We start from the raw sequence: 22,568 nt of genomic DNA on the forward strand, positions 1-22,568 counted from the left end.
TAATAAACTTCTTGTTCCGCAATAATTTTTTCAATTCTCTGTTTGAAGTAGTATAGAGTTCTGTGAAAGTGCTTATTATCACTCTTAACAAGGAAAGCTAGGGGCTTATATCTGGGGAAGCTTATAATCGGATGTATCTTTGCGTTTACAGGTGGATGGGCCTATAACTTGGGGGGGGGGGGGGCTTATAAGCGGCAGTTTACGGCATTTGTGGAACAGCGGAAGCAGTAAGGTCAAAGCCTTAACGTTGCCAAAATGGTCCTAGCTGGTTGGAATCGTATTCAGTCTTCGTTACTGACTTCTCAATCATTTCCTTGTGCTACTTATCTTTCTGACTGCCTGTGATCCTTCATATAAGTCAGTTATGGATTTGGGGTAAAAGTAAGATTTCGTTCAAGTTACAACTGTTTTCTATAATTTTAGCCGTACTGAAAGAGTAAGAATCCCATACGTAAAAACGCCAGCGGTTTGTTTCTTTATTACTAACTATAACGTTCAGATAGTAAAAATGCATACTTTTGCTTGGAGTCGTTGCCTATCGTTATCGTTTCACGTGTAGAAAATTTCCTTATTAGTTTTGTGACTTACTAAGTTGAGCCAAGAGTGAATGACCAAATGCCGTTTAAGTTTGGACTTTTAAAGTGTTCGAAAATGACAAGATTACCTTCTAGGCAATAGCTTCAACTTGAACACTAAATAAGCCGTTTCCAAGTTGCTTTACATCTGATTATGAAAGCAACGCTTCGTGCATAGTTTTTTCTCATGAAAATTCATATGCAAACAAGACCAATTTTCACATGAAAAGCTTAGCACTTAGCCTCGCTTTCGTAACGAGGTTCAAAGCAACACGGAAATGGCCTTTTGCCAAAAATCTACTGTACGCTTCCGTGGGTTCAAAGGCGGATTTTCTATTACTACAATAAGAAAATCGTGTTTTCCTTGTCCTTTTTTTTCTTTTGCTTAAGTCAACAATTAATCTCCTTTAATGCTGAGGGAACGAAAGTGTTATGTAACTCGGGTGTTTTGGAAATAACATGTCTTAAAGTAAAAGTGGTTTCTGTTTGTTACGTAAGTTATCACAAAATATAAAACAACGCTATTACCTTTCATGCGTACGAGGGAAAATGCCACGAGGTTACGCTGTTTCAAAAACACGAAACGCAACGTAATTGTTTAATAGGATCGTTAAACTACAGCTATCGTGTTCACTGTGAACATTTGAGGCGCTCTTCTTCAGGCTTATAAAAATAGACATTACTATATATGGTTCTCTACATCTACATGTTTATATTATTCTGAGAAATAACAAAATAAATTTGTGTTTATCGCACTTCTTTTCTCCTGGCGACATCACAAAACATTTGGATTTCCTTGCTTTGAAAGACGTTTGCATGTTATCTTTATTGGCGGCAAAAATTAGCGATCAAACGAACATAAAATGACTATAAAACGTTTGTGGAAACAAGGTGTGAAAATTTGCATGATATTCCTGGCTATCATGACGTCCGTGGATTAATTTTCTCAGATGAAACTATTAGTATATATAATTATTTTAAATACGTCCAGTTGCTTTTGCACACAAAAGATATCAATGAATCGTCTTCCAATGGCAGGAAATTACTTCGACATCATCTGTGTGTCTTTTGTATTGTGGGATTTTATATTTTAAACCTCTTTGACGGTTTCTGTGGTAACCAAGAAATGCTCAATTTCGATTGGACGAACGGGAAAAGTTTCGCTTTCGCTGATTTCAATTCATTAGTCCTCACTGTTTGTGACATAAGTGTGTTCAGTGAAGGGAAGTCGTCCGGAGGTTGTATTTCAAGAACGTTAGGAAAATGAGGAATACAGGACCGTAAGTCGCGTTGAGGTAAGGGAACTAGACACTCAGGTAGGACGAATGAAGTACATATTAAGTAAACCAAACGGAGCGACGGCACAGGAGTGCTGCATTCAACTGATAAGAGTTTTTTCGAGTTTACATCGTCCAAACTTGTAATGACACCACTGAAGGAACAAAATCTATCCACCGGAGTGTTCCAATCCTGAATCATTAATTATCTTTCCTTGTGCCAAAAAAATAAAATGCACAGCCAGGGAATACCTAGAATTATTGCAATAGGAAAACTGCGCATTCTTGTAGCGTCACAACGGTTTTTTTTTTTTTTTGTCTTAGCAAGGCTTTTTTGCGTGCTTTCTGACACAATCAAGTATATAGAAGTAAACACATAGACAGTCATATCAGTTGCGTTATCATAAATTGTGCATTTTATTCTTTGATTATAGGTTTTTTTTAATAAATGCAATTACTCATATTTTACTGCTTCCTGGGAAACCGCCAAAAACTAACAAGAAGTTGCAAACAAAAAAAACAGATGAAGTGCAAAAATATCCCCGAATTAATTCCCTTTTTCAACTTCGTCCCAAACCAATGAACTGACATCTGAACTTTTATAATCACAGGATTTATATTTCAGATCTAAAATTCATGGAATTTAGGAGGGAAAAAAACTCGTTTCCGAGAATTTCCATGAATCAAAGAACCATAAGACAGAGGACGGTAGAATAGAATAGAAATTATCTTTTAGCAGTCTTGTTATAAGGCTTCCTTTTCTTTTATTCATCTTACGGGCGAACTGAATGAACAGTCTCTGACCGCAATTAAAATGAGGACTTTTCTCACCCACGTTTTATGGAGGGTATTCTTTAGATTTGAAGAACCTTCAGTTTGTTAATGCAGAAAGGAAAGTCTTCAAGTGTCAACAAAAATATATTTTCAAAGTATTGTGATTAAAGAATCTGAAAACTCGCTCTTTTTAATAGGAGCTATATATGTATCGTGAATCTGTGATATTATAGTGACCAAAAAAGTATAGAGTTTTCCAGGTCAATTTTCAAAAGGTCAATCTTAAAAGAGAGAACTTTCGTTTTCAAAGTTCACAACAACAAACCTTTAAGTAAACAAAAGGAATCGTTCCTTTCTCTCCAGAGAACTATTATTGTTTTAAAATTTTTCCGGATGTCCGCTCTTTCTTGGACTCCTTTTAGCAAAATAAAAATGATTTATGATTGGCATCGGCGCAAACATGAAAACGTTGCTTTAATGTGATGATTTTCAAGATTGCAGCCCGATAAGAGGACAGCATGCAGAGAAACCAGATCAAGAAAATGATCTCCAAATCCTCGATTTCAACACAGTTTATCATCTGCGAAATAAATGCCGTATTTTTTTTTTTTTTTTTTTTTTTAGATCTACTGCATCCGTTGCTTTTTTTCCCTTTTAGATAAATTCGCACTAAGTGGTGAATGTTTTCTTTTTCTTCCAATAATGAATTAAACCTAAGACAATTAAAATTGATTTCGAATGTGGTAGTTCATCCACAAACTTTGACATTTAATTTTCAAAAGCGGCTTTTCAGAAATAACGTTAAAAACATGCTTGCACTCAGGAAGGCGTTTCACTTCGCCCGACGCAACAGGAATAAAAATGCGACATGGCTGATGTGAAACATCAAGTAACTGAGCCGCCAAGAAAGAGCGCTTTTGTTCCCTTTTTCTTTTGCAAACTGACCGGAAAATGCTGTAATATGCATAAAAGCAATCTCAGTTTATTTCAGACAACCCCAGCCAGGTATTAGATGTTATGTGATCGACGACGACATGATACGGCGTATCTTGAAAAAGTTCTTCCGAGACTTTTTTTTCTTTTGCTGAATTCCCGTCTGTCAAATGCTGACAATCTAACCAAAACAAACAGGTTCCTTCGATTTTGGTGTTGTCCATTCTAACGTGTTTTTTTTCCGATGGTTTCGTCCATTTCAAGAAAATTCTACACTTTGAAAAAATCCAAAGATACAACAAATTCAAGTTAAAGTCATTAAGTATTTTATTTATATCGTCAAAGTTTAAGTGCAGGAAATTTCTTGCAGTTTGCCTCTGGCAATAGCCATTTTGCGAGAGCACGCAATGATGCAGTTAAGAGAAAATCTGCCCAAAACAATACCGCGTGAACGCTCCATTCTATTTTCATCGTTTCTTGCCCTTTCAAAAGACTTTCCAAGTACTGATTACAATATTCAGATTTTATCATGTATTTTAATTAAAAAGCAATTGTTCAACCTTTATGATTTATAAAACGATGCCCGCTTTTAAAATTCTTTGTACAAGAGTACTTACGTGAATCAGTTGCTTGTGATGAAATTAGGGAATGTGTCTTGGTAAAGCGACCATCATTGATTAGTTGGCCTTACACACACATAACCATGCAAAGCCTAGTGGATAGAAAACTCTCTGACAAACGGACGAGTTTCGAGCGTTTCAAGTAGTGAGAGGTCAAAAATATAACAAGGGGTTATTGCCTTGAATAAACATGGGAGCAATTGTTTTGACATCATACAGTGATGGGGATACTTCAAGCTGGATTAATCCAGAAATTTGCAGGTTTCAATTTTGTTTTGCCTTTTTGTGTTTGTTTGTTTGTTTGTTTGTTTGTTTGTTGTTTCAATTGTTCCGAAATCTGTTTTAGTAGGGTTCCATCTACCTATTTCTTGAGGCAGTTGCTAGGGGAAAATCTATTTCCCATAACTCAACACGTTTGGCCATATCAAACCAAATTTGGTCAATATTCATTTAACCTTAATCGATGACGTTATTGGGCCACGCCTATAATCACGTGACCCAAAACAGAAAATGGAGCAGAATGCATAGTAATATTTGTCTTTTTTGAAGAATTTGTTGTATCACACTCTTTCAAAACCAATTTTAAAAAAAACGTAAGTATGCGTTTTTGCATTTCGATGTAAATTGAAAAATAAGGATAAGAAATGTGTTAATTTGATGAGTTTTTTGCTTTTCATGATTTTTTTGGTTTTGTTTGTTTTCCTTTTTTTGGTGGGTTTTTTTTTTTTTTTTTTTTTGGGGGGGGGGAGGCTTTTGGTTTGAGGAAAACAGAAAACAGCTTCGCGTTCGATTGCTCCGCTAAAAGTGAGGAGCAGAACCTATACTACTTTGCATTCATTGCATTGTACAGTCTGGGGTGAGGTTATCGTTTCTGAATTACTTTTTGCTTTAGTCCTCTATCCGAAGATCCGCGAGGTGGCTCTTGTTGCTTCACCACTTATACAGGAGTGAGCCTTCCTCGTCTGCCGTAACATCTGCGCTCCGAGGCGTGAGGTAGCTGAAGTCAATTAGACCCGTGACGGCTTCTGGAACACTAGAATTGGGTAACGAGAGAAAAAACTTCTCCGAAAACCTTTCCAATCTGTGATTCACTTTCTTAGCTGTTAAATATTACCTACCAGAGACACGGACTCAGTGACGTTTCACTAGCATTCTACCATGATTACAACCGCCTCGGAGCCACTGACTTTGCGGCTTTCATCTGATCAAACTTGAGACAATTTTGCCATTATGTGAACTTTTTTTTAAACGTTCACTTGTTCGATAACTAGGTGTAATACAATAAATAAAGTTTTCTAAAGAGTTAGTTGAAAAAGCTGACTCTAAAACATGTACATTTCTTTCTTATCCTTTTCAAAACATTTAGCCTTGGTAAATCACTTTCTATCCTTCTGGAATATGCGATGTGGCCTCGATAGAAAGAAAAATGTTTTTTTTTTTTCGAAAACGTGTTCTTTTTCAGATCCATATTGTCCTCTAGCTAAGCAACAATTTTCTGGTAAACTGAAGTGCAAGAATAGACCATTTCTGAGTTGCTTTGAACCTCATTATAAAAGCGACGCTAAGCTAGTGCAAAGTTTTCGTTACGAAAATTAAAGTTCAAAGCACGACTGGACGCTTTCTGTCACAGCTACATCCCTCCAATTTTGTTCTTAAAATCCTTTTTCTAGTGCCAAAAGTTTCCAATTCATGAATTTTTCAGAAGCGATGTTTTATGAAAATTATTTGACATCGGATTTCCATACAAACACTATTATTTCAAGCCTGTTTGCCTACCCGTCAAAATGGCGTCGAAAACCGTGATAAGGCCTATGTTGCAAGACTTGCAGCTGTTTGTCATGGAGAAAACAGATCAATCAAACCTCACTAAATCGCTAGTTACAAACGATGAACCTTCACGTTTATAATATGATAAATTGCAATCATTAATTACTGTAATAAATCTTAGGGCACAAAATGTTTACCTAATTTGAGCACTTACCGCAACATGCTATGTAGCATAACTTCAGAGGAATGAATTGCAAAAGTGGTTGGTATTCACGGCTCTTCTACGGACCAGTGGTAAGTTCAATCCTTCGTCTGTGAAAATCTGTCAAAACATTTGGCGGCAATCAAGTTTCTGTTCCAGAAGTGAGAAGTGAAAGTTGTGACATTCGACTAACACGGCCATGTTTCCATCGAACATGTCATGAACTAATGTTAGTTACAACAGAGAAATGACGTAATTGTCGCTTTGAAATTTCTTTACGAACCAATGTTAAACATTTCTTACCAATTTGATCGTAATAAAACGATGGAAGAGTTTCGTTAAACCTGTCAGGAAACGAGCTAAGTCCATTACATTGAAACGACCTGGGAATTCACCGTCCCGCGATCGTCCCGTCGTGTCATCTTTTTTCTTAGCCGCTGGACAATTCGTTTATTGGTTCAAACCACTTAAATTTCCCGGCATGCCACCAGTGCTGGGTGGCCTGCCAGTTTTTTGACCAGCGGGCTATTTCTGCCCTCAACTTTTTTGATTCAAAAATTTCAACATTAATTAATGAAACAGCTTCTGTCCCCGATACAAATCACAAAGATTATAAGCATCGTAGTATATTGGATGCCGGACTGACAGTCATTTAGTCATCCACTTGTTGCAACCAATCTTGTCGAGGGATGACCAATCTCGTACCCAGAGTCCTGAGGCTTTTTGGCCAGCGCTTGGTCGCCAGGAGAGGCTCTGGAGAATTCGAGAAAAATTTTTTAATTGGCTGCTCCGTAACAGCTTGCATTGTTTTACCGCAGAAATGCTACGGTAATAAAATTCCAGTACCCCAGTCTCTCTCCTGGCGACCAACTGCTGGCCAAAAAGCCTGAGGACTCTGTGTACGAGATTGAGGAATGACATAAAGTACAACTGCTGGTTCGAACTAAAAGGATTTATTCACAACACACAAAACCAACTTTTTCACACAACACGGTTCAACGCACAGGGTGCATGGCAACGCCAACTATCAATCAACATCCTAGCAACAACTAGAACCGGAAACGGAAATACATACAACCTTTGTAACAAAAATCTAGGAAGTGGGAGGCACAAATCTTGTTCATTGACAACGTCACCTTTGCCATCGAACGAAAAAAAAATTAAAAGCTCAACTACGCCACTGTCTTTCGTCTTAATCCTAATTGCATCTGATGCGTTCACAATAAAATTTACATCCATAATCAAAATATCGAATTAATTAAACCAAAATGGAAGGAACTTTAGCCCCTTACTCCTGTATCATGTATTACCGCTGTTCACCACCAACCAACTACCGTTAATTAAATGAATCAGTTCAATGTCTTTTAGCTGTACTGCTTAATAAAAATTAACATAACAATACAAAAACATTAATACGAATTTATTTCAGAGAAAAACGCTAGATAGTTTACCAACAATTGAACAAAAGGTGGAAAGAATAATTGAACTAAAGCTGCAAAATTTATATCTCTTTTAGTTGGATGAGGTATCTTACTTCGATCCAATTTTGATTTGCGACCTGGCGAGTACATTAAATGCAGAAGTAGAAAATGTATGTACCACGGAGAACAACGGTAATGAAATTCACAAGCTAAGTTAGTATCAAGTAAGCACTTGATTCAAGTGCACTTGAAAATCTCATGTCGCACTTTAGAAAACTAGGCTACACACCTGGTGACAAAGTATACACTTGAAGCATAAGCTGTCAATCATCTTTTGCGGTAAAATCAGAAATGCGATTGCTCGCCGTGAAACCATGGAGCCTTTGCAACGGACAAACGTTTTATGTTGTTTACTCTTTATTTTGTCTTTAATTTTAAGTCAGAGAGTTTTAACATTAGAGGAAATGCATAGGTATTTCATTGTTTACGAGTACTTGGCGACAAAACAAAAGAACAGGCGACATCTTCTGAACTGAAAATTGATGGTTCAGGCTGTCTCTAAAGATGAAATTCAAATAAGATCGTAAGTTTAACTATTTTTATCGGCTTTTCCTTCTTTTTTGTGTTTACGTACATTAAACACTGTTCAAAGGACTCCTCAAACTGCGAGGCGTATCTCCAGCCATCCATTTTGATTTTTTTGGGGGGGATTAATTTTAGTTCACGGAAAAATGTTTATCTGTCCTGGCACTGCAGCACGTGGCTTTCAGTTGGTTTCCCTTTTCCTATTGGTCAAGTACGTTTTCAAGTGTGGTGTTGGCCATACTTGGCGACGTACTTCGGCTTCTTTGAACTACGAACGTTTCCATGGTCACTAAGTAAAGTTCAAGTTGGTAGGTTTTACCCCTTCACACACAAAGTCGGTTTCAAGTGCACTTAGATTATACTTACAAGCTCTAGTGGGAAGCCAACTAATAACCATGATCCAAACTGAAAGGGCGCGAGAATGGTCAGTACAGCAAAGTTACTGAAAAATTAAGGTATTCATTTATCGTTTCAAAAGAATTGTAATATTTTTCTTCGCGTGCGTTGTTCGAATCTCATGATTTGAAATTTCTTCGAGATGTTATTTGCGCCATCCAGGGGTAAACAGCAGCCTCACTGCATGCTTATTTTTAATTGCGCTTCCTGAATTAATAAAGGTTAATAACGTAGAAAACAACAAAGAAGTGATGATCACGAGCTACATATGAGCTTCAAAGATTCAAGCTAATTTGTTCTGAGATGTGCAAGCTTACGCTTTTCCGGGGAGAGTGTAAAAAAATACAGGCGACAACGTAACATTCGGTCTGTATTTTAAGTTGTTTGAAAAAAAAATTCGGTTTCAATATTCATTGTGTCAATATTCACTGATTTAATGTTCATTGTGTTGCGATCAACTATACCAGTTTGGGGGCTTTTTCCCCTCTGTGCTCTGTTTAATATAATTAACTCATGCACATTTCCTCAGGACCGCTGGAATCTTGTTGTCTTACTTTAAATCAATATGTTATATTTTCCAGGCGGAGTACGTTTATCTTGATAAGTAAATGAATTTGGCAATGATTCCAGGCAAACCGTCTCAAAGACTGGAAACCATATATTTCGTTCGATGTAAACACGCTGTTTTTCGTTATGTATGCTTGACAAAAAGCTTTCAAACCATTAAGTTTTGCTTTAAGTATGCCCGTTGCTAGTACATTTAGCGTTGAGCTTGCAATAGAAATATTACTCATTCATGTCTCCGCCATAATAGCAAAAAATACCTCATAATAATTGCACCAAAAAACCACAAGTTATTACTTTCAATCAGTGGCATATTCATTAAGGGATACTGTGATATGATTGGTTAGGATAACCTTTACAATTACGGTGTAATATTCAAAGACACCGATAGAGTTTTAAGAAGGCTTTTGCTGTTCATTGAGGTTTGCGCTTTCCATCTATAAATTTATGTGACACGAAAAAATGCCAGCTGTTTTTACAGACACGATGCGATTGATTACCAAAAAAAAAGGTTTAAATTTTAACCTCGGTTATCGGTCATCGCTTTTGCCTTAAACTCTATCTCATTTTTTTATGATAATGATGATGGTGGCACCAAACATTTATTTTATTTCGTTATTCATTACAGCTTTAAAGAAAAGCGTGGCTTATAGTGAAAAAGACATCACACAGACAGGACAACAAAACATCACAGAATAAGGTAAGGTGTCATGTTTTGCAAATCATTTTTCCTGTTATTGTTATATTTACTTCCTCACGAATAAGGATGAGTTAAATTTTTTTTAACTTTTATTCATCGTTTTCTACTGAAATTCAATTACGATGTTAGCGTCAGAGAAGACAGAGTATCTATAAAAGGTTAATATTAAAAAATTCTTCACTTTTTAAAAGAAAATATAGTATAGGCGACTAGAAAACTGCTTTAACTGTAAGTCAGCAATGACGGTATAAACATGAGAAAACTATCTAATAAAACTTATGTAAGCAGTGAAACCAGGAATGAACTTCTGATAAAACTGGGTTGCGTGTATGCACGTGAGTAAACATCGTGTATTTTTCCTTGTTAAGCAAAATAAATTACAGAAGCCGGAAAGTAGTCTGAAAATCGAGACACGCCGTCAACTGTAGTTGTATCAAAAATTGCTGGGAATATATTACTATTTTAGGGAACCTATTGCTTTTCACTTACTCTTTTACAACGTACAGTGTTTAACATTTCACTTCTTTGCACAAGTATTAAATGTATATAAGATCTTCTCTTAAAAGGAACTTTCAATCCTTTAACAGAAGCCGAAGCCAAAAGCTGATAATTTAAAAAAAGGCATTCGAAAAAATGATTAGAAATAAAACCCAAACAAGGCAAATAAATTTTAAAATAATATTACAGATCTGACACGCAACTGAGAATTTTTGTTTTGTGCAAGGAAAGAAACATAAAAGAGCCGTATCTTGTATTATCTTTACAAGTTTAACTGAAATAATTTTTTGTCCACAGTAATCAATGCTGACTTGCAGTCCTTATCTGTTGTCGTTAATTTTTTATTTTTTGGTTCAAAATTTTTGAAACCAGTTTAATTTTTATTTCCCTTTGTGCAGTATTCATTAGCAGAATCTGAGACAAAGGCAAATAAAAATGAAACTGGCTAAAAATTTTTGATAAAAATAATTGAACGACAACATATCCACAAGAAAGCTTCGTTTTTAATAGTGCGCTTTTACAAAACAAAATGCTTTAAAAAAATACGACCCACTTTATGCGTATTTCTACTCAATTATAATTCTCCTTTTTGGGGGTATTCCTTCCCCAAACAATAATAATTCGGGTAGTTTTTACTGCATATGGCATTTCCCTAGACTTAACTGACGGAGAAAGATGTAATATTAGACATGCCGCTCACAGACAAAGAAAATTTAAAAAAATTCCGGGTCCACAGCAGGAGATGAGCCCAATACCTTGTAGTACAGCGATTCTCCGTCTCTCAGTGACCCTCGTTTATCGCGTACTGGAATGACCTCGAACAATCTTGACTTAAAGTTGCTTCAATAAGTTATATTTATACTATTTCGGGGGTCTTTTCATCATCCATTATAGTCAAAATGTTGTTTATTTGATTTTCGTGTTCACATAAATCCTATTTATTATACCAAACATTTTTTTCAATTAGGTCCACAGAAATAAATGATATTTCAGGTAACAACTAAATTAATCACAGTTAGTCTCACCAACCTAAAAAGGGGACAAATTGGTAGAGACTGTGCATTGTGGCAAGTCGAAGGGCAAAAAATTGAATTTTAACTAAAAACTTTTTCTCGATTCTAATTTCATTTGCATGACCGTATCATGATATATAAATTCTTGCCAAGAAGTTAAAGAACTGTCTTTTGAATGTATTCGGTGTCAAGCCATCCAGTCTAACCTATTAATTAGCTTTCTGAAAAGAAATAAGCCCCCCATAGTGATCTGAGAGAACTATTTCAGTATTTTAATATGAAATCTTTTCTGTTAGAACCACAGATAAGTAGATATTCCACAACTCTACAACTTTTGTCTCCTCGCGTGAACTCTAGTCGTCAACTGAACACAACGAAAGATTTTCGGATTGAACGAGAACCTCATAATCTTAACTCGTATCTTTCCAATCATTCCAACTCAGGTTTTTCATACAAACCAAGCCGGGTTACAGGACAGGTTTTGGGTAAGAAAATAGCTCGATAATCAATCTCAGGATGCTTGTATAATATCGCGACATGGTTGCTGTGCAGTAGTTGTCTTGCCCGCCCTTTGCTGTGCTTGGAAAAATAACACATAATGTACAGGAAACCTACTTACTAACCCTTCATAGATTTTGATTTTCAACTTGATTTTCAATCAGTTTGGTTAATTCCGCACTATTAAGACTATAATGCAATACTGAAGCAACTAAAGATGCCAGGCTATTGATATAGAACACAAAAATAAGAAACGAAATTAGATCTCGTTTACGGTAACCAAAGCAGCTGAATAATTCGTGCTTTCACCTGTCTACAAGTGAACTGAGTGTCCAGAAAGTTAAACAAAACCCTGAGATAAAAGACCCTTTTCTTGCAATTGTGTATGTTTAAATTACTAGTATCACATGAAAAGGTTTGATCCATATCGTAAATCGCACCGACAAAAGCGAAAGTAGGAAGTAATAGCTTGGAAAGAAGAAAAATTCATTATTGTTATTATTTCAAGAAAATATGCAATATGCTACCAAGTGTAGATCTGGCCACAGTTGTTCAAAAAAATGGATAACTCTATCCAGTGGATAAATCGCTATCCAGCGGACAAAATGTACTCCAACCAATACATTTTATTCGCTGGATAGCGACTTATCCACTGCATAAAGTTATCCGCTCTTTGAACTACTGGGGCCAGGCGGAAAAAAATTTTAAAACGTCCACAATTTGATGCTTTCAAAGAACAATGTACTTAGGTACTTTGAATATTTCTATGACAATTTTGGTATCAAGCTTTTCAGAGCCTCGTATTGAACCGGCTGAAAACCGTCTACCCAACAAAGCACTGAACACTGAAATTTTGTTTCCTCTTTACTATTCTTATTTTTTTAACTGATTCTTTTAGTTGGTCAGTAGTCAAAAAATTCCATAATACAATGAAATTAACATTGTTACTGGCACGGCTTCAATTTCGTTCTTACAATACAGAGCCAATAAAATAGTTTTTGTCCTAACTACTGAAAATCCCAACCAGTTGGTAAACGCTTTTTCACATTTCGTAGACCTGTATGAGACATTTCCCAAGTTATAAAATGTTATTAATTTCACTGAATCTTCTGAAATCTTGATTTCCGGCGAAACTATCTACACAACACAATACTGACTATTAAGGAGATAACAATAACCTCAGTGATCTAAGTCAGTAATGTCAGATATGGCATTCTATATCCTCGTCATGAAGGGCTTCAAGACTCTTTGTCTCATATTAGACACGTTTTGCATTTCATTTGAAATAACCACTTCAGACAGCATTATTCATTAATGTGGCATTTGGCATTCCATATCTTCACATAAATTTATGGAGATTTTTATCTGATTTTATTTCAGTCTGAAATGAGCTCCAAAATGAGTCCAGAAAACAACAGAACCGTGGTGGAGGAGAAGTTTGACGACAAAACTGTCGTTATTTCAACAACTTTCCTCGTCATCATCATCATCATGGCGCTATTTGGGAATGTTTTGGTCGTCATCGCATTTGCAGCGTTTCAAAAACTTCGCAGCATGACAAATTACTTCATAGTCTCGCTTGCTGTAGCGGATATTCTGGTGGCGACAATTTCCATGCCAGTCTGGTTCGCTTATCTCATCACTGGACCCAAATGGATGTTTGATTCATGGATACAACAGGTTCAGAAATTCCTCTTATTTTTCTTCTTTTTCATCATTTTATGTGAAGTCGTCTCACTACGATCTCAGCACTGAAACTCATGGGTTTTAATCAATTGACCGTTCCGAAGTTCATAACGGGAGTTTACACATTGTTCAAATTGCGTCATATGAAAAAATGAACCCAACCGCCAGAACGATCACCAAAAAATTAGTAAGTTTACCAAGCTTGGTTATGTTATCTGTCAAAGGTCACCCATATTCCATGCAAATGTCTCTAATTCTGAGATGGCGTCCACCAAATCCATACAAAGTCTTCATTTTTTCCGATTTTTGAATGGCTTCTACATGGTTTTAATCTAACGACAGAACTTCAAACCTTGGTTAACTGATAGACCTATTCGGCTAACCCAATGTTGTACCCAATTCAGATACCCCGGGGTTAAGATTCTTTGTTTATTGCATTTGCACTATAATGTAGCATTCACATTTGAATGATATGGAAATACTTAGAAGAAAACATTTTATGCCCAAAGGATTTGAATTGGGTACAACATAGCCGAATAGGTCTATCTTTCTTGTGATGGACTCCAATTTCTGATTAAATGAAAATATTAAAACTTTAAAAATTTGAAAACCGCAGTCTCCATTTGAACTCCGGAACGGGCAATTTTTTTTTATGTATAGATTAATACATTTCTTTTTATTTCTGTTAGGTTTGGAGCTGTGTTGACATCCTCTGTGGTGTAGCTTCCATCTTTCATCTATGTTTCATCAGTATGGAACGCTACATCTGCATCTCTTCGCCTCTCAGCTATCACGAAAAGATGACAACACCCAGAGTATTGTTGGCCATCTTCTCCATCTGGTTGTTCTCAATTGTCATGGCCCTGCTTAAGTTAATCATATGGTCGATGCCTCCACCCGTGTACGAGTTAACCGTGAGCATCTCGTGTTTTTTCATTCCATTGATGGTCATGTTGGTATGTTACATGAAAATGTACAAGGCCGCCCGTCATCAGATTAAGAAGATAATCCTCACCGTCCATGGAAGACCCAAGCGATTTCTTCTTTCCAAAGAACTAAAGGCCGCCAAAACAGTGGGCGCAGTTATCGGTGCATTTGTCATTTGCTGGGGGCCTTTTTTTGTTTTAAATCTCATCTATGCTCTGTGCAAAAGCTGCTTACCCCTTCCCGAAGAGTCAGTTCTCGCCGCGAAGTGGCTGCATTACGTCAACAGCGTGCTCAACCCTATAATCTACGCCTGCATGAACAAAGAATTCCGGTCAGCCTTCAAGAAGATCCTTGCATTTTCGTGCTTCTTCGTCCCGGGAGTCCATCGACAAGACATGAGCCTAGAGAAATCGTTCCAAAGCGAACGGAGTTCTTTCCGCTCTCCACGGGGAAGTTCTTCCAGAGGAGGGAATAATTCGCGGAAAGAAAGCAGCTCACTACGATCGTATACTTCCTTAAAAGAGATGAATGGTTACCGCTCGTGGGAAAAGCCTTGTTTTGTGTGAGCTTGCTCTGCAGTTCAGTACTTGCTTATTATGAATAAAGATACGCGTCCTGAGCTCTAGATCAGTGCAGCGGATGCCGAGGCCTTCCTGAACCAGACCCAGTTCGGCCTTGCCGGCCAGGGGACTTGGTTCCAGTATCAAATCTTCCGTCTTTTGACTGCGTTTTGGCTCTCTTTGCCAAGGCGAATGAGTGAAAGGAGAAAAGACTCTGGCAATCTAACAGACTGTCACGTGGAAAGCTGTGATGGACTATGATGATTTATGGCAGAGTAGTAGTGCTCCAGTTGCCACGTTATGCCTGCACCAGCCTCAGTGATAAAATTAAAGGCTCGAGAAAGAAAATCGTTCACATTGCACCTGGCCTGCGAGAGCAGACGCCTTTCCAGCTTTTGTTTACCCTTGACGGGTCAACACTGAGACTCGGAACTGAAGGCGTTGATCTGCTCTAGCAGGCTACACTGGGCCTTGCAAAAGAAAGTTTCTATGTCATCTACTAAAAACAACAAAAGCATCTTTTAGATTCAGGAAGTTTATACAGGTACAACAAACGCAAACGCAATTAATTTAAGTGTTATGAAGACTTTTTTGTTCTACCGTATTCTGGAACATAAACCGTATGGTTGTAATTTTGTACTTTTTGAGTCTTTCAAACTGAAAAAGTTAAATGAAGATTCTCCAGGACGTCCATTGCGCGGTGCTGCCAACTTTTCAACCAGATTTTTCATAGCAAAATTTTGGAGCCCTTTCCAATTTGAAACTCAGGCGCACTCCCGGCGGGCCGGAATGGAAAACGTAGACCCAAATTTTCGTCAAGTAAGCAAGAATCTTTACATACGTCTCAAATAAACTCGAGCACAAGTTGTATTTTACTGCACAGTCATTACTAACAGAAGGGAGTAATCTCCATTTTAACCGAAGCAACTTTTGCAATATTTTAACAGTGGATTTCAGAAAAAGAAGCTTATGTTGAAGGAATTTTGCCACCCACAGGCAAAGTAATCTTAAATTATCTCCGGCTGTATAAAGACGGGTACAAGATAGATTGTAAGTCTAGATAAATGGATGACACCCCAGGCAAATGTGTGTTCGTGCCACGAATAAACTCCATTAAATTGTTCGACACTGACGTGACCTGTATACAGCTCGATTTAAGTCTGAGGTTAACCCAGTATATTATTTTGATAGGTAATCATTTCAGGTCCTAAACATTTTTTTTAAAATTCCAGCTACACAGATCATATGTAGAGGAGTTAAAGCTATAGACTGATTTTCAAGTAACTGGCATGTAAAAAGCAAATGTGTTCCTTTAGTTTAATTTTGTCGCACTTTGTAGCTCTGTAGTTCTTGCGCCAAGTTCTCCAACCAAACAGAGTCAACAAATTACATTTCAACCCTCGTGAGCACAAATAAAAACCAATCACGACATTTTCTTGTTCGTGTTTTTGCTTTGACACTTCTAAGTAGTTCATTGTGTTAATTTTGTTTTTCTTTTCTTTGCCAGATGTAGTTAACGTCACGTTAGTGAGGCCCTGTTAGGGGTTTTCAGGATACAGAATATTCGCGGAAAAAATTACCTGGATACAGGATATTTGAGGAAAAAGTTATTGGGATACAGGATATTGAGAAGTAGTTTCAGGGATACGGGATATTCGCAAAAAATTGTAACATATCAGATGTTTGATGAGAAACGTTCTTGGATTACTAAATACATGCCCTTTTCTGTATTTTTGTTGATGATTAGATATAAATGAAAAATATATAAGTGTAAAACAAACCGTTTTTGATTTTCTTGACCAGTCATCGGTTCATCATAGGCACTATATGTGGGAACAAGCGGATTGTTGAAATACTTAGAAAACCTTAATAAATTTCTCAGAGTTTTGGTGTTCACAGAAGGAATGAGCCACGGGCCAATGTAAAGACTTTAAACAACTGTCACAATATGCTACTTGAAAACGATACCTTTCCAGTTTACGTTTTAATGCCAGTGAACGAATATTATAAAATATATCGTAGCAAGTAGCATATGAAAAATGGCCGATACTTTAATTTCCAGGATATTTGTAACCGGAATTTAGGGGTTAAGGGATATTTGGTCAAAAAATTACAGGGATACGGGATATTAAGACCCCCCCCCCCCCCCTAATGGGGCCTCGTTAGTTTGTTGTTTAATAGTGAAAGGATGTGGCGACTTTAGTTTAAGAGAAAACAGAGATATCAGATATTTGGAGAATTGTTTTGAATAAGAGACTCACTAAATAAACTGTCTCTTGAAACAGAAAACTTGTTTTCTGTAAAAGCGCATGTCCTGTTCTACACAAGGTACATCTTTTGCATCTCTTGATATTATTTTCGTTTTAGCCCATGGAGCACTCACGCAAAGAGGGTGTGCTGAGTTACTGGGGAGAAATTGTCGTCTCAAAGACACGAGCATCAACTTGGTTCCTTATTTATTTATTGCCTTACCTTTTTCCCCGATTTCTTCGTTTTCTACAAACACTTCGTTAACCGAATTACACAATAATAATACGTTTATTTCAACACGGTTGGTCTTTTGATAAATAAGCATATATGAATTTATACACAACTCCATAACAGCTCTTCACAGGTGCACTGGGTAGCAACAGTGTTCCTCTAAATTAGTATGATTACTAGCCTTAGCCAATGGATGTTCCAAGTAACCTTTTCAAACATGCCTCATGATAATCTGCCTTAAAAACGTTACTTTTTGGGGCATGCCCCTTTGGTCTTTTTACTTTGGTTAAAAAACAGATTTTTCTTAACTTGGTCTTACTGACTGAACCTGTCATTTCTTAAACGTTTTGCTAGCTGAGAAAACTACTTTTAAGAGGTTCTTACTTTTGATATGAGTCTGGTTGGTCAGGATCAAATTCTAGTGTGTTACTTTTCAGATGATATCTATAATATGTACAGTGGAACCCGCTTAATATGGACGCCAACCGCCAACATTGACCAATTTTGATGCGTGATCATGTGGTCTCTTGGTCAAACGGACACGCTAAACAACTACTGATCACGCATTTTTTTCTAATCTAGTCTATATATCACACTGACAAGATAAATCTTCTTTATTTAGCGACGGTAACATTCAGTCTAACCCAGACCAGGGCTAGAATTTACTGTGCTTTTGTGGCTTATGACATAAGATGTACGAAGTGTCATCAGGACTATATTGTGAAACAGGTGGAGGGCTGGAAGAACACAAAAGCACTTCTGTACGTGGGGTCTCCTCAGGTTCCGATCACTTCTCTGAAACCGAGAACCCTTGATTTAGGTACCGGAGGAGAATGGCCAGCGACTCGATGCTGGAACCCCATGCTTAACAATAAAGAGGATGGGGAGCTTGACGAAGTCTTATGACAAGCTTCTGTCACGTGACTGCTGCAGTCACGTGATTCCTCGAGGCTTGATTACATTACACATGTAATGGGTCCAAAACTCTAAATGAAAGCCGTTTAAAATATATACCTATTATGCAACTGAGAGGCTTTTTGCTATAAATAAGGCTCAGGTAGAAGAGTTACTAATTTATGAATGAAAATAAAAAAAGTTAGGCAACGTCATTAAATTATATCCCGAAGACTAACTCCAACGAAAAAGAATAAATATAAGAAGCTCTATTCTTTTCAACAATTTGAGTTCTAGTTCAAGTCCACCCTTTACAAGATTTCTGTAGTAGTTTCCAGTCTTTGTCTTGGATTTCCAAGTGGTCCGATTTCCTCTTCAAATTCTAGATGTTGGTTTACCGTTGTGGCCCGTGCCCTTGTCCCGTGAAAGCACGGACATCCCAGCAAAACGTTCTTAAATTCACGCCTGTAGTTTTCGCTGAAAAGCCCATAAAGTACGGGCGTTAAGGCGCAGTTGAAATGAGCGAGAATAAGCCTGAAATACAGAACATTGCACGGAATGTCGACGTCATATGATTCCAAGACTGATATGATGAAGTACAGCAACCAGCACAGCAAAAATGCAGAAAGAACCACAAGGACCATGCGGGACACTTTCTTGTTCATTGTCTCAGAGGGTTGTGTGTTCTCAGTCGCTATGCTATTTCCAGGTCTATCTCGCCTCTTCAGGGTCACGATTGTCGCTGAATACAAAGCCACCATCACTCCGAAGGGCGTGGTATACATGCCAATCAGATTGATTTTGTGGTACGCGACGGCAGACCCAGACCAAAACACTTTGTCCAAGGAAAATTCGCAGTAAATCTTCCCGCAGCTCTCTGCTGTCTCGTTTGCGAGAAGAATCGGAACGCGCATTACTAGAGACACGATCCAAGTCATGGCAATAAGATAGCGAGCTGGTTTGGTGCTTTTAGCCAGTGACTTAAACGGCCGGACTACAGCGAGGAATCGTTCGCCGCTGATGCAAACGGCTGAAAAAATGGACACGCTGAGGGCCGTTTCATGAATAAAATACACCAGTTTACAAAACACTAACCCAGTGATGCCTCTTGACAACCATTTATATCCCACGAGCAAAATACTCATTACCCGAGGCATGTAGACGACCGTAATCAGGAGATCGCTTATGGCCATGTTTACAATAAAGAAGTTTACAGCTTTTCGCATGGAACGTACTCTGAAAACCACCACAGCAACCAAGATATTCCCCACCACAGAGAAGGATATGATGAACACATAAGGAATCATTCTGCTTAGTTTGATGGCCATGGATTCCTCGTCGAAGCAAACACTTTCTACCAGATCTCTTGTATGAGAACACTCAATGTTACTAGGACCCCCTTTGCTCTCCATTACCTATAAAAAGAAGCTTTGTTTAGACTTCGAGTTGTCCGTTGTTTTTCTTAGGATAGTAAAGCGAACGAGACACGCAGGCGCACGCGAAGATTGCCTTTCAGGAGGCATTTTTCGCGCGCGTTAGCGTTCATCGCTTGCTTCATCCCTAAGAAAGTGAGGGACTACTACTCGTAGTCTAGATCAGTTTGGTTTCGGTAGAAATAAAATAATAAATGATCGCTGATAAAACTAAACAGCTGTTTGTCGTTATCTTAAAGCCTGACTCTCTTAAGCTTTTCGTTATGAATCCGTTTCCCTTTCATACGGTTATCAATTCCCCGGCGACATCGTCATCTGTCTACGGTTATTACCTCAGGTTCTTCACTGATGAATCCTCCAGTTTCCGGCCTTCTTTGTGCTCGGTAAAAACCTTTGGCTGTTTAACTCTGGTTATGTCAATTCTTCGTCTCTCTTCCTCCTTACTATTCGAAGTAAATATGAAGACGGGACAAATGTATGGGAGAAAGACCCTTCTTAAATTGCTTCTTTACCTTCGGTCGTTAACATATGAACACTGAAGCGGATTTACATAAATTGACAACCATGGATATGAACATTTCGGCTTTAAAATAACTTCAACCCTTAAAATAAATTTAACCCATTAGTTGTGGTTATTAGTCAACGTTATCGGAAGTATTAAAAAGCCATCATAAATAATTAAAATGAAAAAAGTCTGTTGTCGCCCGGCTAAACTAAAAACATCGCCAATACTGTTGAACGACTGATTATCGTCACGTGATAAACTATAAGGCATATATGGCCGTTTGGTGGTACTAATGGCAGCTTTATATTTTAGCTAAGACCGCGATAATAAAAGAATTGCGAAAAGCAAACCAGTTACGCAATCATAGGATGATTAAAATGATGAATCATTTACATTCAATTCTTGAGGACGCGGGCTTGCTATAACTACACTCTTACGGTGAACTTAAAAAGGCCATTTACGTTATCGGCCATTTTTTATGCGAATTTAACGGCGGTTTTACGTGCAATTTCAAATTTGCTGTGCCGCGGCGACCTTCACTAGACTCCACGGTCGTTGCTTGTGCTTCGCTTTCGCTCATCGCAAAAGCACATGTTGTACCGGCTAATTTAATTTTCATTTTAAAATCTTTTGAAGTGGAGGTAGCAGAGCATATGTAATTCCAGGACAATTTTTTTCTTGTCAGGCTGTCAGGAGCCCCTCCGCCTCGAGGGAACTTTGAACTAAAGCTGCACGACAATTCAACTTTACTCCGATAGCGCAGTGAAAACCGCCGAAGCTAACACAAGACGACCTGAAAACACAAGTGAAGATTTCAAGTGACCCAATGGCTCTGTTTTGCGACTTTGGTAAACGGTTTGGGCGCGAGGAAAGAAGCTAGAGAAAAGGCTTGAGAAAGTGTTTGATGGCTCTATTCCGCGCGCGTTATACATTTCGGTCTCACTTTCTCTGTAAAACAACAATCAGTTAAAATTAAATGCCCATAAATAATATATTCTGCACCCTATCATGAGCAGTCAGAGTTCGTTTCGATCTTCCTCAATAATCGAAGAGACCTCTGCTCGCTGCTTGCAAGGTACATGCATGCTCTATTTGGGATTTTAATGAAGCAAATTGGTAAGTAAGAAACTCCAACTGAATTATTCTAGATCAGACATAGCGTATTTGATCAACACATTTGTCTACACGGTGTACATTAAATCACCATTAGCAGCATGCATGTGTAGATTTTTTCTTCAAATTTTAGCTTTTAGTTTGTTAAGTTTTACTCAACTCTACTCATACAGCTGTCACTTTTAAACTTAAATAAACTATCCATCTATTTATCGACCTTTCCTGACCTGATCAATATTGTTGTTATCCGCAAGGTCCGATCCAGGGCGTGAGTAAGGTTTGTAGAAGCGCTCAGTGATATAATAAAAAACAAACTAGCTTAAACATCAATCGGTTTCATAACATGGAAAACAAATAAGAAATATATATGAAAATTCGTATATTTGAACTGTGGATGAAAGAGTTAATAAATGACAGACCATCGCAGCTATGTACGCGAAAAGAAAGCCTGAAAAAACAAAATCAGGCTTAAACGGGATTCAAACCTATCACGTCTGCGATACAGAGCAGTGCTCTACCAGCTGAGCTATCAAGCCAACTGGGTGTAATTCGTAATACAACCGTCAGGTTAGGCCAGTTCACAGTCAGTTCTCAAGTTTCCACATGATATTTAAATACCTTGCTCACGCATGAATTATATCTAGATTTGTTTCTAGAATTGTTTCAATTCCGGGATGAATGAGGCAAGGAAAGAACTTGAAAATGTCGGCCTAACTTTTTCGAGTTGTTATTGGTTTTCGTCTAGGCAATCTGTACGCCAGAATAACCGTTTTAAAGAAAATTTGGAGAGCTTTAGTTTTTCTGCTGCCATTAATGAAAAAGTTTCCTTTTTGCAAAGTGTTCCTAAAAATAGATAACACTGTGAGTCCCTTTAATAGCATGAGGGGATTTCATCTTGTTTCCTTGGAATCACGCTGTCAAGGACGGATAACCACCCACCCGCACGACGAAAGGGTAAACGTCAAAGGAGAAAAGGGTAAAAAAGGAAAGTGAAAAACAGGAAGCGTGCAATAATAATAGCCACTAAAATCAAAACGCTAATGTCATTCTTCTGTTATCGCTCATGCCCTTAAGCATTACTGACGCAATAACTCCTGCCCCAAAATTTCAAAGCCAAATAGAATGCGCGTTAGCTGGCATAAAGAT

The 22,568-nt window shown here is 37.8% G+C and overlaps 2 protein-coding genes across 2 annotated transcripts; one reads left to right on the top strand and one right to left on the bottom strand.

The window, feature by feature from the left end:
* The first annotated feature begins 1,818 nt into the window (after positions 1-1,818).
* On the top strand, positions 1,819-16,824 carry LOC146464807 (alpha-1B adrenergic receptor-like). The gene is made up of 4 exons (XM_085129328.1): positions 1,819-1,870; positions 9,743-9,814; positions 13,204-13,503; positions 14,199-16,824. Exons 3-4 carry the CDS (start codon positions 13,210-13,212, stop codon positions 15,000-15,002), a joined length of 1,098 nt encoding a protein of 365 aa, XP_084985454.1. The 5' UTR covers positions 1,819-1,870; positions 9,743-9,814; positions 13,204-13,209; the 3' UTR covers positions 15,003-16,824.
* A 650-nt stretch (positions 16,825-17,474) lies between these two features.
* On the bottom strand, positions 17,475-20,245 carry LOC146464808 (substance-K receptor-like). Its single transcript, XM_085129375.1, has one exon. It carries the CDS (start codon positions 19,781-19,783, stop codon positions 18,683-18,685), a length of 1,101 nt encoding a protein of 366 aa, XP_084985501.1. The 5' UTR covers positions 19,784-20,245; the 3' UTR covers positions 17,475-18,682.
* Positions 20,246-22,568: the final 2,323 nt, after the last annotated feature.

This window comes from Pavona decussata, unplaced genomic scaffold (assembly GCF_977016875.1).
Source record: "Pavona decussata unplaced genomic scaffold, jaPavDecu1.1 SCAFFOLD_161, whole genome shotgun sequence".
Taxonomy (NCBI): Eukaryota; Metazoa; Cnidaria; class Anthozoa; order Scleractinia; family Agariciidae; genus Pavona; species Pavona decussata.

Coding starts and splice junctions, on each gene's coding strand:
- LOC146464807 (XM_085129328.1), top strand. CDS start 13,210: ATGAGCTCCAAAATGAGTCCAGAAAACAACAGAACCGTGGTGGAGGAG. Junction 13,504..14,198: donor TTGATTCATGGATACAACAG/GTTCAGAAATTC, acceptor TATTTCTGTTAG/GTTTGGAGCTGTGTTGACAT.
- LOC146464808 (XM_085129375.1), bottom strand. CDS start 19,783: ATGGAGAGCAAAGGGGGTCCTAGTAACATTGAGTGTTCTCATACAAGA.